This window comes from Hemitrygon akajei, chromosome 14 (genome assembly GCF_048418815.1).
Source record: "Hemitrygon akajei chromosome 14, sHemAka1.3, whole genome shotgun sequence".
In the NCBI taxonomy this organism is placed as follows: domain Eukaryota; kingdom Metazoa; phylum Chordata; class Chondrichthyes; order Myliobatiformes; family Dasyatidae; genus Hemitrygon; species Hemitrygon akajei.
Window position 1 is genome coordinate 83,068,554 of NC_133137.1, and position 13,723 is coordinate 83,082,276.

The 13,723-nt window shown below is 41.1% G+C and overlaps 1 protein-coding gene across 2 annotated transcripts in view; it reads right to left on the reverse strand.

Moving 5' to 3' along the window:
• The window catches only part of LOC140738741 (uncharacterized), a 113,388-nt gene that overhangs the window by 13,545 nt on the left and 86,120 nt on the right, over window positions 1-13,723 (reverse strand). For both annotated transcript variants that reach the window (XM_073066482.1, XM_073066483.1), the window contains exons 20-21: window positions 9,556-9,681; window positions 7,556-7,709 (exon numbers count right to left, since the gene is read on the reverse strand). In XM_073066482.1, coding sequence (XP_072922583.1) covers window positions 7,556-7,709; window positions 9,556-9,681 — 280 coding nt within the window. The remainder of the gene's footprint in view (window positions 1-7,555; window positions 7,710-9,555; window positions 9,682-13,723) is intronic.

The window sequence follows — 13,723 nt, forward strand, 5'->3', positions numbered from 1 at the left end:
GTCATTTCTAAGCCATGCAGGAGGAGCCAGCCAGCATTTCCATGCATCACATGTTGATAACACTCACTGATAAACTCAAAGTGAATGGAACTGCACTTCACAGAAAGGATGAAGGATCGTTGACCAGCGACTGATCAGGAGATCAGAAGCTTGAGAGGATGGAATTTCACTCAGGCTCACTGATGGAGCTGAAAAAGGTAGCAATTCAGGGCAGTTTTTTTTTGGAGCTCTGACCACTGACCAATCAGCATTTGGGATTCGTTAGCAATAGAGTTAGATTTAGTGGTAATTTTAAGGCTTAAGTGAGGAGAGGCTTCAGTGAGAGAAAGTAAAGGAAGTTCAAGGTTTTTTTTTCTTTCCTTCCCTTCTTTATATCTGCTTAGTTAGAACAGTAGAGATGCCAGACAGGATTAAGCCAGGGCAGAGTACCCCTATGGCCGTCCCTCTCAACAACAGGTATATCACATTGGATACTGTTGTTGGGGATGACCTGGCAGAGGCAAGTCACAGCAGTTGGGTCTCTGGCTCTATGACTCAGAAGGGAAAGGGGGAGAAAAGGCAGGCTGTTGTAACAGGTGATTCGCTTTTTAGGGGAAAAGAAAGGAGGTTCACTGGGCAAGTTGCCTCCCAGGTGCTAGGGTCTGGGACATCTCAAACCGAGTCCTCAGCATTCCCAAGTGGGAGGATAAACAGCCAAAAGTCATGATCCATGTAGGTACCAATGACATGGGTAAGATGAATGATGAGGTTCTACATAAAGAGTTCAGGGAGTTAGGAGCTCAGTTAAAGGGCAGGACTTCCAGGGTTGTGATCTCAGGATTGCTGCCCATGCCATGCACTAGTGAGGCCAGAACTAGGAAAATTATACAGTGTAATACGTGGCTAAGGAGTTGATGTAGGAGGGAGGGCATAAGATTTTTGGATCATTGGGCTCGCTTCCAGGGAAGGTGAGACCTGTATGGAAGGGAGGGTTTACACCTGAACTGGATGGGGACTAATATCTTGGCAGAAAGGTTTGTTAATGCTGTACGGTGCGTTGCAACTAGAGTGGGATGTGAACCAGAGTGCCAGAACAGAGAGGTTGTGGAGGCAGATGTTGGTATGACCTCAGACAAAGTTAGGAATCATAGTGCGACTAGTATCCTGAGTTGCAATATACTTTTATTAAAGAAGTATTGTTGGAAAGGCAGATGAGCTCAGGCATAGACCAACACCTGGAATTATGATGTTGTAGCCATCAGTGAGACTTGGTTACAGGGGGAACAGGCAGGCAGCTCAATATTCCAGGGTTCCATTGTTTTAGACATAACAAAGCAAGAGGGATTGATTAAAGGAAGAGGGGTGGCATGACTAGTTAGGGAAAATATAATAGCAGTACTCTGTCAGGATAGACTGAAGAACTCATCTAGTAAGGCATTTTGGGTGAAACAGAGAAATAAGAAAGGTATGACCACTTTAACAGGGCTAGATTACACATTCACTAACAGTCCGATGGATTTAGAGGAACAAATTTGTAAACGGATCACAGACTGTTGCAAGAAACATAATGTTGTTATAGTAGGTGATTTTAACTTTCCACATACTGACTGGTACTCCCATACTGTAAAAGGATTAGATGGGATAGAGTTTGTCAAATGTGTTCACGAAAGTTCCCTTCATCAGTACGTAGAAGTCCCAACAAGAGAGTGTGTGGCACTAGATCTGCTATTAGGGAATGAGACAGGGCAGGTGCCGAAGTTTGTGTTGGGAAACACTTTGCATCCAGTGACCACAATTCCATTTGTTTTAAAATATGCAAAAAGATAGGTCTGGTCTGCAGGTTGAGATTCTAAATTGGAGTAAGGCCAATTTTGAGGATATCAAAAATTATCTGACAAGTGTGGATTGGGACAGGCTGTCTTCTGGCAAAGGTATACTTGGCAAGTGGGAAGGCTTCAAAAGTGAAATTTTGAGAGTACAAAGTTCGTATGTGCTTGTCAGAATAAAAGGTTAAGATAACAAGTGTATTGAAGTGTTTTCAAAAGTGTTTTACCTGCATAGCAGGTATAGGCAGGAAGGATCAAATGAGGTGCATATATATGGAGTATAAGAAATGCATGAGATCACTTCAGAAAGAAATCAGGAGGGCTAAAAAAAAGACATGAAGCTGCTCTAGCAGACAATGTGAAGGATAATCCTGAGCAACTCTACAGATACGTTAAGAGCAAAAGGTTGGCAAGAGACAAAATTGTTCCTCTGGAAGATCAGAATTGTAATCTATGCATGGAGCCAAAACAGATGAGGGAAATCTTGAATAAGTTTTTTCCATCTGTATTTGCTCAGGAGACAAAGAACCTATAAAAGTGAGGCAAAGCATCAATGAGGTCATGGACACTATACAGATTACAGAGGACGCAGTAATTGCTGTCTTGAGGTAAATCAGTCAATGTTCTTCCTCTGTTTAAAGAAAAAGCTCCAAACATAAACCAGGAAATTATATGGTAGCGAGTCTGACATCAGTTGTGGGAAGGTATTCTAAGGGACCAGATATTTTAAGTACTTTGTTAGACATGGACTGATTAAAGATAGTCAGCATGGCTTTGTGCATGGTAGGTCAGGTCTATCCAAGCTTATAGAGTTTTTTAAGGAAGTTACCAGGAAAGTGAATGAAGGCAAGGCAGTGGACGTTGTCTACATGGACTTTAATAAACTACTTGACAAGGTCTCACATGGAAGGTTGGTCAAAAAGGTTCAGTCACTTGGTATTCATCAGGATAACGTAGTAAATTGGATTAGACATTGGCTTTGTGGGAGAAGCCAGAGAGTGGTAGTAATGGTTGCCGCTTCGACTGGAGGCCTGTGAGTAGAAGTGTGCAGTGACTGTTGCTGGCTCCTTTGTTGTTTGTCATCTTCATCAATTACCTGAATGGTATATGGTCAACTAGATCAGCAAATTTGTGGATGACACCAGGATTGGGGGTGTACTGGACAGCAAGGAAGACCATCAAAGCTTGCAGTGGGATCTGGAGCAGGTGGAAAAATGGGCTGAAAAATAGCAGATGGAACTTAATGCAGACAAGTGTGAGGTTTTGCGCTTCGGTAGGACCAACCAAGATAGGTCTTACACAATGAATGGTAGGACACTGAGGAGTGTGGTAGAACAAAAGGGTCTGGGATTACATACGGGTCCATGATTCACTGAAAGTGGCATAACAGGTAGATAGGGTTGTAAAGAAAGCTTTTGGCACATTGGCCTTCACAAATCAATGTATTGAGTACAGGAGATGGGGTGTTATGTTGAAGTTGTTTAAGACATTTGGAGTATTGTGTGCAGGTTTGGTCACCTATCTACAGGAAAGATGTAAATAAGACAAAGAGTGCAGAGAATATTTACAAGGATGTTGCTGGGACTGGAGGATCTGAGTTATAAGATTGAATAAGCTGGGACTATACTACTTAGTATGTAGAAGTTTGAGAGGAGATTTGATAGAGGGATACAAAATTACAAGGGGCTTAGGTTGGGTTGATGCATGTAGGCTTTTTCCACTGAGGTTGTGTGAGACAACAACCTGAAAATATCGGTTAAGGGTGAAAGGTGAGAAGCTTAAGGGGAAAAGGGGGGTAAACCCCTTCACTCAGAAGGTCATGAGAATGTGGAATGAGCTGCCAGCTCAGTGGTGCACATGAGCTCAATTTCAAAGTTTAAGACATGTTTGGATAGGTACATGGAATGGAGGGCTATGGTCCAGGTGCAGGTCGATGGGAGTAGGCAGTTTAAATGGTTTTGGCATGGACTAGACAGGCCAAAAGGCCTGTTTCTGTGCTGCATTTCTCTATAAATCTATTACTACACTATGAAACAAGCTGTCCAAGGGTGAAGTTAGAGGTTAGCATGGAACGGACAACAAATGAACGCATCAACACTACCTCACTATTTTTTTCTCTTTTAGCACTTATTTAATGTTTTTTAAGAAAATTTCTGATTGCAATTTATAGTTTTTATGAATTGCACTGTACTGCTGTCACAAAACAGAAATTCCATGACACATGAGTGATAACAAACCAGATTCTGATTCACGGAAACAGGCATTTCAGCCCACTGCATCCATCCTGATTTCAAAATAATAAAGGGAAAACATTCCTGCTGATCTTCTATAACTATCCCTCATGAACTTATATACCTCAATCATGTCCCTTCTTAAGATACAAAAGCCTGAGAGTATGAACCACCAGATTCAAAGACAGTTTCTATCCTGGTGTTATCTGACTCTTGAATAGATCTTTCAAACGCTAAACTCTTGATCTCCCAGTCCATAAGATACAGGAGCAGCACTAGGCCACGTGGACCATCGAGTCTGCTCCACCATTTCATCATGGCTGATCCATTTTCCTGCTTAACCCAATCTCCTACCTTTTCCCCGTATCCCTTCGTGCCCTGACTAATGAAGCATCTATCAGCCTCTGCCTTAAATATATCCAATCACTTGGTCTCCACAGCTGCCTGTGGCAACGAATTCCACATACTCACAACTCTTTTGCTACAGAAGTTTCTCCTCATCTCAGTTCCAAAAGAACTGAGATGGCCTATTTCATCATGTGCCTCCAAGTACCCCAAAACCACAACCTTAAAAATAGACTCCAACATCTTCCTATCCACTGTGGTCAGACTAAGAGGCCTATAATGTCGTTTATTCTGCCTCTCTCTCTTCTTGAAGAGTGGAGTGACATTTGCAATTTTCCAGTCCTCTAGAACCATGCCAGAGTCAATTGATTCCTGAAAGATCATTACTAATGCCTCTACAATCTTGTCAACTAGCTCAACTACCCATTAGCTCTACGGGTATAGAGCATCTGGTTCAGGTAACTTATCTACCTTCAGACCTTTCAGTTTCTCAAGCAGCTTCTCCCTAGTAATAGCAACTTTACACACATCTGCCCCCATGACACTTTTGAACCTCCAGCATTCTGGTAGTGTCTTCCACAGTGAAGACTAGTGCAAAACACTTTTTCAGTTTGTTTGCCATTTTGTTGCTCTGATTACTACCTCTCCACCATCATTTTCCAGTAGTCCAATATCTACTCCTGCCTCTCTTTTACACTTTTACACTGAAGAAACTTTTGGCATCCTCTTTAATATTATTGGCTAGATTACATTCATATTCCATCTTTTCCTACATTGTGGCTCTTTTAGTTGCCTTCTGCTGGTTTTTGAAAGCTTCCCAACCCTCTAACTTCCCATTAATTTTTGCTCTATTGTATCTCTGGATTTTTTTTGCAGGCTTTGACTTTTCTTGTTAGCCAGTTTTGTCATTCTGCCTTTAGAATACATCTTCCTCTTTGGGATGTACATGTCCTACATCTTCCAAACTGCTCCCAGAAATTCCAGCCGCTGCTGCTCTGCCCTCATCCCTGCCAATGTTCCTTTCCAGTCAAATCTGGCCAGCTCCTCTCTCGTGCCTCTGTAATTTCTTTTACTCCACTGTCATACTGATACATCTGACTCTAGCTTCTCCTTCTCAACTTTCAGGGTGAATTCCATCATATTATGATCTCTTGTCCCTAAGGGTTCCTTTACCTCATGCTCTCTAATCAATTTTGATTCATTGCACAAGACACAGTCCAGAATATCTGAACCCATGAGCTGCTCTAAAAAAAAAATCTCATTAGCATTCTAGAATGTCCCCTCTTGAGATCTAGCACCAACCTGATTTTCCCCAATCTACCTGTATACTGAAATCACCCATGACTATTGTGACATTGCACTTTTGACATGCATTTTCGGTTTCGTCTTATAATTTGTAGCCCACATCCTGGCTACTGTTCGGAGGTCTGTATATAGCAACTCCCATCAGGGTCTTTTTACCCTTGCAGTTTCTCAGCTCTACCTACAAGATTTCTACAACTTCCAATCCTATATCACGTCTTTCCAAGGATTTGATTTAATTTTATTACCAACAAAGCCACCCCCTTTGCCTACCTGTCTGTCCTTTCAATACCATCTGTATCCTTGGGTGTTAAGCTCCAAGCTATAATCTTCCCTCAGCCACGACTCGGTGATGCCCACAACGTCATACCTGCCAATCTCTAACTGCACTTCCAGTTCATCTACCTTATTCCATATACTGCATGCATTCAAATATAATAACTTCAGTTCTGTATTCATCACATTTTACATTGCAACTCATCTTTCTGTCTGCAATGTTGCCCTATCATCAGCCTGTCGTCACTACACTCAACCTGTTGGTAAATCAACTGCCCCATCCTCAGTCCGGTTCCCTGTTAAATTAGTTTAAACCCTCCTCAACAGCTCGACAAACCTGCCCACAAACCTCCCCCTCGGGTTCAGGCGTAACCCACCCCTTTTGTTACAGGCTGTACCTTCCTCAGAAGAACTCCCAATGACCCCAGAAATTTGAACCTCTGCCCCCTGCACCACTTCCTCAGACACGCATTTATCTGACAAATGCTCCTATTCTTACCCTCACTGGCATATGACACCGCCAACAATCCAGAGATTACTCCCATAACAGTCCTGCTTTTCAGTTTTCTACCACACTCTCCAAAATCTCTCTTCCATACTCTCTCACCTTTCCTATCTTTGTCATTGATGCCAATATGTACCAATACTTCTGGCTGCTTTAGAATGTCGTGGTCCCAATCAGAGATGTCCTTGGGACACTGGCACCAGTATTCAACTATTATCACCAGTATTCAACTTCTTTATATTTAAAAATTTACAGGATGTGGATGTCACTAACACTGTCAACATTTACATCCCTAATTGCCCCAAAACTGAGGGGGCAGTTAACGGTTAGCATTAGTGGACCTGGAGTCACATATGGGAGTGACCGCTGAGTAATGATGGCAGATTCCCTTAGCACATTAATGGACTAATCTGTGTTTTTCGTGGTAATGCAGTATTTTTGTGCTGTTACTGAGACCAGAGTTCTTTTATCCCCCCCACCAAATTTTATCTAACTTCTTGAACTTAACTTCCCTACCTTCTTTATTGAGATTCAAACTTAGAGCTATGGGTCATGGCCCAGAGCTCCAGTTGCTGATGCAGTAAGTTAACCAGTACACCCTCTTCGTCCATTCAGTTACAGTTGAGCATCAGTGTTACTTTGTAGTAGACAGATGGGCCAAGGAGTATATGTAGTTTTACCACAGCAAGCACCTATTCTCATAGAAATTTTCAATAGAGGGCTTGGTTCCTTTCAGCTGGCTTTCTACCAAAGCCTTTTTGTTGTATGGATTTTTTCCAGTCATAAATCATTGAATTTCTTTTCCCAAATTTCAAAATATACCCACATGTCCAAATTAGTCTATAGACAGGATTTAAATTCTCAATCTCCTTTCAGGATACTGAAATGTAATTTTTCTATCAATGTCAAGTGACATTGTATTGTGAATGCTAAAAAATAAAACTTTAATTTGACAGATTTTCAGTACTGTAAATCAGCAATAATAATGTGAATATTACTGACACTTTGTTTTATTTCAGCACAACATAAACACTTAAAAATATCTTAAACCAAAGCTGAAACCAACTCAGGTTGAAAGCAGTTACACGTACCAGGAGTCACTTTGTCCAACACAGTCCCATCAGAGACAATAAAGCCTCCTGAACTAAATAGCTCTTGAAAGGTCTGGTCTTTTATGTCTCTTGGACTGTCCACTCCAGCAAACTGAACGCATTGCATCCGCTTCAGCTTCACCAAATAAGGAATCTGGGAGAGAGTGACAAACATATGATTTCAATGCCTGTGGTAAGTAACATGTTATAATTAAAAAGTAAGAAAAGGTAGTCAAATTTGCTGTTATTCCTGTCTGTCCTGTCTTATATCTTAGGATTAGACATTACAGACAGCACAGAAAATTGTTGGGTGTGGTGCAACAGCATCATGCCACCCACTCCCTTGGGCTTCCTGCCCAATGATTTTAGTTAAAATGGCTCCACATACCAAGACCATATCCTACAAAAGGCAAACCTTTGAGAGGAAGATTCCATGGACAATAAGCCATATGAGCAGAACTAGGCTGCTTAGCCCATTGAATCTGCCTGCCGTTACCATGACTGACTTATTATTCCTCTCAACCCCAATCTCCTGCTTTCTCCCTATAACCTTTGACACCATTACTAATCAAGAAACTTATCACCTCCGCTTTAAATATACCCAATAATTTGGCCTCCACAGCCATCTGTGGCAATGATTCATCACCATCTGGCTAAAGAAACATTTTTCTATTCTGAGCCTTTGCCCTCAGGTCCGAGGCTCTTTCACTACAGGAAATATCCTCTCCACGTCCACTCTATCAAGGTGTTTCAGTACTTGGTAGATGTCAATGAGATCCCCCTCCCCCATTCTCCTAAACTCCAATGAGTGCAGGCCCTGAGCCATTAAATGCTCCTCATACATTAACCCTGGGCTCCTCTGGACCCTCTCCAGTGCCAGCACATCTTTTCTTCGACAAGGCACACAAAACTGCTCACAGTACTGCAAATGTAGCTAACCAGTGCCTGATAAAGCCTCAAGTGTTATATCCTTGCTCTTATATTTTCGTCCTTGAAATAAAAATACTAACATTGCATTTCTGTCATTTCAATGTTTCCCCTCAGGTGAAAAGATACCAGATACCTCAAGAACCTCCAGTTTCCTCAGAATTATCGCTTGTATTCCCTTATGTTTAAGCATGAGCTTGTTTAATCCATTCCCAATAACATTGCTCATGTTATGGAAATGCTAACACTGCATTTTTGCCACAGACCCATCACAGTCTTAAGTGAAACAATAGATTAACCAATATATGCAAGGTAATACAAATGTTTGTAACTTATTGGTACAGAATGACCACAGCAAACATAAAAACACAGAAACATAGAAACCCTACAGCACAATACAGGCTCTTCGGCCCACAAAGTTGTGCCGAACATGTCCCTACCTTAGAAATTACTAGGCTTACCCATAGCCCTCTATTTTTCTAAGCTCCATGTACCTATCCAAAAGTCTCTTAAAAGACCCTATCGTATCCGCCTCCACCACCATTAGTAGGGACATAGTAGGGACGTTTAAGTGACTCTTAGATAGACACATGAATGAAAGGAAAATAGAGGGCTATAGGGGCGGGAAGGGTTAGATTGATTTTACAGAGCAGATTAAAAGTTGGCCTAGCATTGTGTGATGAAGGGCTTGCACTGTTCTATGTTCCGTGCTCTATGTTTGCACACTTGGCTGTTCATAATGCTCCAGGCTCAAGGATAGTGGACCCATCTCTCAATATAGTATGCCTCATCTACAAGGGTATTCTTATCACAGGGTAAAGGTCTATTGGTAGTTAGTTATTCGTCACAGGTTTACAAAAAGTATCAAAAAAAAAGGATCAGACGAGAGAGAACGGTGGCTTGTTCCACAGTGCACTGCTGTTGGGAATACATTTGAAGATTAAAGATTCTAAGATGTATTGAAAAGGAAAAGCAGTTGGGAAAAGAATGGGAGAATTGTTAAGAGAGCTAGCACAGACATGACGAGTTAAGAAACACCATCTCAGTAGTGCAAGGATAAGCAGGTTCCTCACCTGATGCAAATGCATTGCAATGTCTTCATTCCGGATAATCACAAGCACTTTACCCGAATGGTGTGGCTGTATCATGGAGAGATCCGATAAGCTAATTTCCACATGACCTTCTTTCTTTAGGAAATCCTGAAACATAGGAGGAGTTATTAAATCAATAAAACATGATATGGCCTTTACGGGGACTAATGGTAGTTTCCACATCAAGTAAAAGCAAAGCTCATGACCTGTGTTATCTTGATATCCATCCTCTGTATGGTAATGAAACCGTGAAGTTAATAAATGTTTCAAATTAAAGTTTGAGAGAAGATGTTACATTGGTGTCTAACATGGAAGGCCAGATACCACAGATATTGGATCATTGGCAAAAGAACCAGATGCCATTTTTAAAAATGTAAATACCACAGCTGGTTTGCATCTGGAATTCATTGCCTGATAGAGTGATAGAGACTGTTCTAATCTTAGCTTCTGAAACCGGAGCAGAAATAGAATTGAGGGGTAATGGGAACAGAAGGGGCTCGAGTAACATGAAAGGTGGAATGAAGTTATCTCACTGCATTACCGTTCTGTGGTTTATCAATCAAAGCTGTTTCTCAGCACCAATTGTCAGAACTAGATCAGTGGTCAATCACATCAATTGCTTTGGTAGAAACTATTTAGTACATAAGCCTATTCCTTTCAAAATACACAACATTTATATGGTCATAGACTTCAAAGCAAATTATCAATGATATTCATTTGTGAATTCCAAAATTTTTGTCAGCACACTGTTTTAATGTAATCAATAAACTCAAGAATACTTCATTCAGAGCTGCTTAGTTTGAAATGTGTTCCTTCAAAACACAAGTCATTCTGTGTTAGAATGGCTTACTTTCAGCACATGGATAACATCTTGTGCCGCAAAGCAGATGAAGACTAAGTGAACAGTACCATCACTCTGTACTCCACTGTTTATCATCTGAGAAATTTAAGCAACTTTGGCCTGCTTCACAATCATTTCGATTTTACGAGACCGATTTCAGGAATGAAAGGGTTAATGTGTGGGGGTTGTTTGAGAGCCCTTGGCTTGTAGTTGTTGGAATTTAGATGAATGAGGGTAGATCTCATTGAAACCTAATGAATATTGAGATAGAGAGTGGACTTGGAGAGGGGACTTCCAGTCCTGCAAGAGACTAAAACCAAAGGGCGCAGCCTCAGAATACAAGGGTATCCCATTAGAACAGAGATGGGGAGGAATTTCTTTAGCCGGGCTGATGAATCTGTGGAATTCATTGCCACAGACAGCTATGGAGGCTGGGTATATTTAAAGAAGCATTTGACTAAGTACTTAATTATTAAAGGTGTCTCAGGTTACAGGGAGAAGGCAGAAGAGTGGGGCTGAGATGGAAAATGTTGAAGACTCAATGGGCTGAATGGCCTATTCTGCTCCCATGTCTTATGAATGATTAGTCTTTTTATACAATTTCAAACAAAATTATGCTTCAGGAAAGAACAACGAGTAGAGCATTCCTGTAAACCCACTGAACCAAGTAAAATGCTCCATGCTTAAGGTAAAGTTCCAATAACTGGCAACTCTCATTAGGAGCCAGAGTAGGCCACTTATTGCTTCAAGCCTATTCTATCACTCAATGAATTCCAATCCATGAACTAACTCCACGTATCTGCTTTTATTCCTAGAATATATAACAACATAGTGCAGTACAGTCCCTTTGGCCCACAATGCTGTGCCAACCAAGATAATCCCTTATTACAGTGCAGTAGCCCTTCCCATCTACAATCCTGAAAGGACTGGCTCTAATTGTTAGACTTAATGTGGCTGGTCCAGTGACTTGGCATTCTCTGGTGAGTGACTCATCTCAACACCCCAGTCATTCCATCACGGCCAAGGTACAAATCTGGAATATGACAAAATACTCTCCACTTGGCTGGATGCTTGCATCACTAAGAGCACACAATAACCTTACCAATATTCAAGACTAAGCAGTCCATTTATTTGACATCTCACCCACCTCAATGAACATTCATTCTTTCCTCCACCAGCACACAGTGTGTCTGCACTGTGTACCATCCACTGTACTTACTCACCTAGGATACTAACACTCCAAACCTGTGACCTCTACCATCAAGAAGGTGTCTTCAGGGATACAGAACACCAGCACTCACAGGTTCTCCTTCAAGTTGCACAACATCCTGACTTGGAAGCATACTGCTGCCCTTTTATTTGCACGGGTCTAAATCTAGGGATTTCCTCTGCTTTCTGCACATCAACCTTAGCCTGAAATAACTGAGCTATTTCATCAAATGTCTTTTTGTAAGTCCTAGTTCATGAAGATTCCCAGTCCATTTTATTGAATTGACTTTATTACTTGCATCACATACACAAGGACTGAAAATCTTTACATTATGTCACCATCTAAATATGCAATTTATAATAAATAGTATGTACAACAATATAACATAGAAATATGGTTGTGTTAGCATGAATGAATCAGTCTGATGGCCTGGTGGAAGAAGCTGTCTCGGAGCCTGTTAGTCCTGGCTTTTATGCTGCGGTACCGTTTCTCAGATGGTAGCAGCTGGAATAGTTTGTGGTTGGGGTGACTCAGGTCCCAAAGTTCGAGAAATGAATACTAACATTACATTTGCCTTCCTTATCACTGACTTAGCCTACAAGTTAACCTTTAAGGAAATTCTACACAAGGACTCACAAGTCCCTTTGCAACTTGAAGTTTTTAATTATCTCTGTTTATAAAATAATTCATGCCTTTATTCCTTCTACCAAAGTGCATGACCATACACTTCCCAACACTATATTCCATCTGCCACTTTTTTGCCCATTCTCCCAATCTGTCCTTCTGCAGACTCCCTGCTTCTTCAACACTACCTGCCCCATTACCTACTTTTGTATCATCTTGAAACTTAGCCACAAAGCCATCAATTCCATCATCCAAATCACTGACATACAACACGAAAAGAAGCACCCACTGCGGAACACCACTGGTTACTGGGAACCAAGCAGAATAGGCCCCCTATATTCAGACCCTTCGCCTTCTGCCTTTCTTTTCCTGTAACACCATAGGTTCTTATCTTGTTAAGCAGTCTCATATTCAGCACCTTGTCAAAGGCCTTCTGACAATCCAAGTAAACAACACAGACTGACTGGCTGTCGCAGTCTGTGAGAAGGGAGAGAGGGAGAGAGGGAGAAATCTCGCTACTCTTGCAGTCTTGGCAAGACTTGGAACTACGAGCTGCCAGTGCTAGTTTGCTCCACAAGATGCGACTGTCACTTCATATAATCAAAAGGAGTGGATTTCTGGGATATCTTGTGGGGACCACTTGTGTAGCCCTTGCCTGGGTATGTTGTGTGGTAACCACTGAAAGATGATATTCCTAAAACAGGTCACTTTTCGGTGATAATTTGTATGGGGATTTGGAACAATACAACAGACAAGGTCTACAGCGACTGTTATCTCGATTTACCAGCGTGGAGCCTGTATAATACTTCATATAATATAATATAATATATTATATATAATACTTCATTCTTACCTTCTCACTCCAATACAATGTGGATTACAAACATCCCTTTCCCATCATTTATTCCGTGGATAACTGAACTTCCCTACTTTACCATCTCAAGACTCTTAAGCCTTGTTCCCCCCAAGCTCAATATAGTTTGGGAGCTATATTTACACATATATACACATAACACTGTTAACTTTTGTTCATCTTGGTTGCGTTACTATATTATAAGTAATCACTAATAAACATAGTGGTTTTAACATCAAAACCAGACTCCATGTGTAATTTATTGCTGCTGGTTCATTTCTAAAATGTTACAATTTGTAACAAATTGGGGGCTCATCCGGGATATGAACATATTTAGAGCTTATTGATTGATCATCGATCTTATTGGCTAATTCTCTTTTGATTTACTTGGTTGTGGAAAACAGCAGCAATGAATATTGGGGCATTTCTGGAAGTGCTAACCCCTGAGGCATTAGAGAAGGCCAAAAAGGATGAATTGTTGGGCATTGCTAATGAACCGAACCTCATGGAGGTAAAGCGGGCTATGAGAAAGCCAGAGATTCAGAGGAAAATAGTTGAGCACTATATATCTACACGTTTGATGAGGAGGTGTTAAAGATATTTCCTGTGAGTAAAGAGAAGA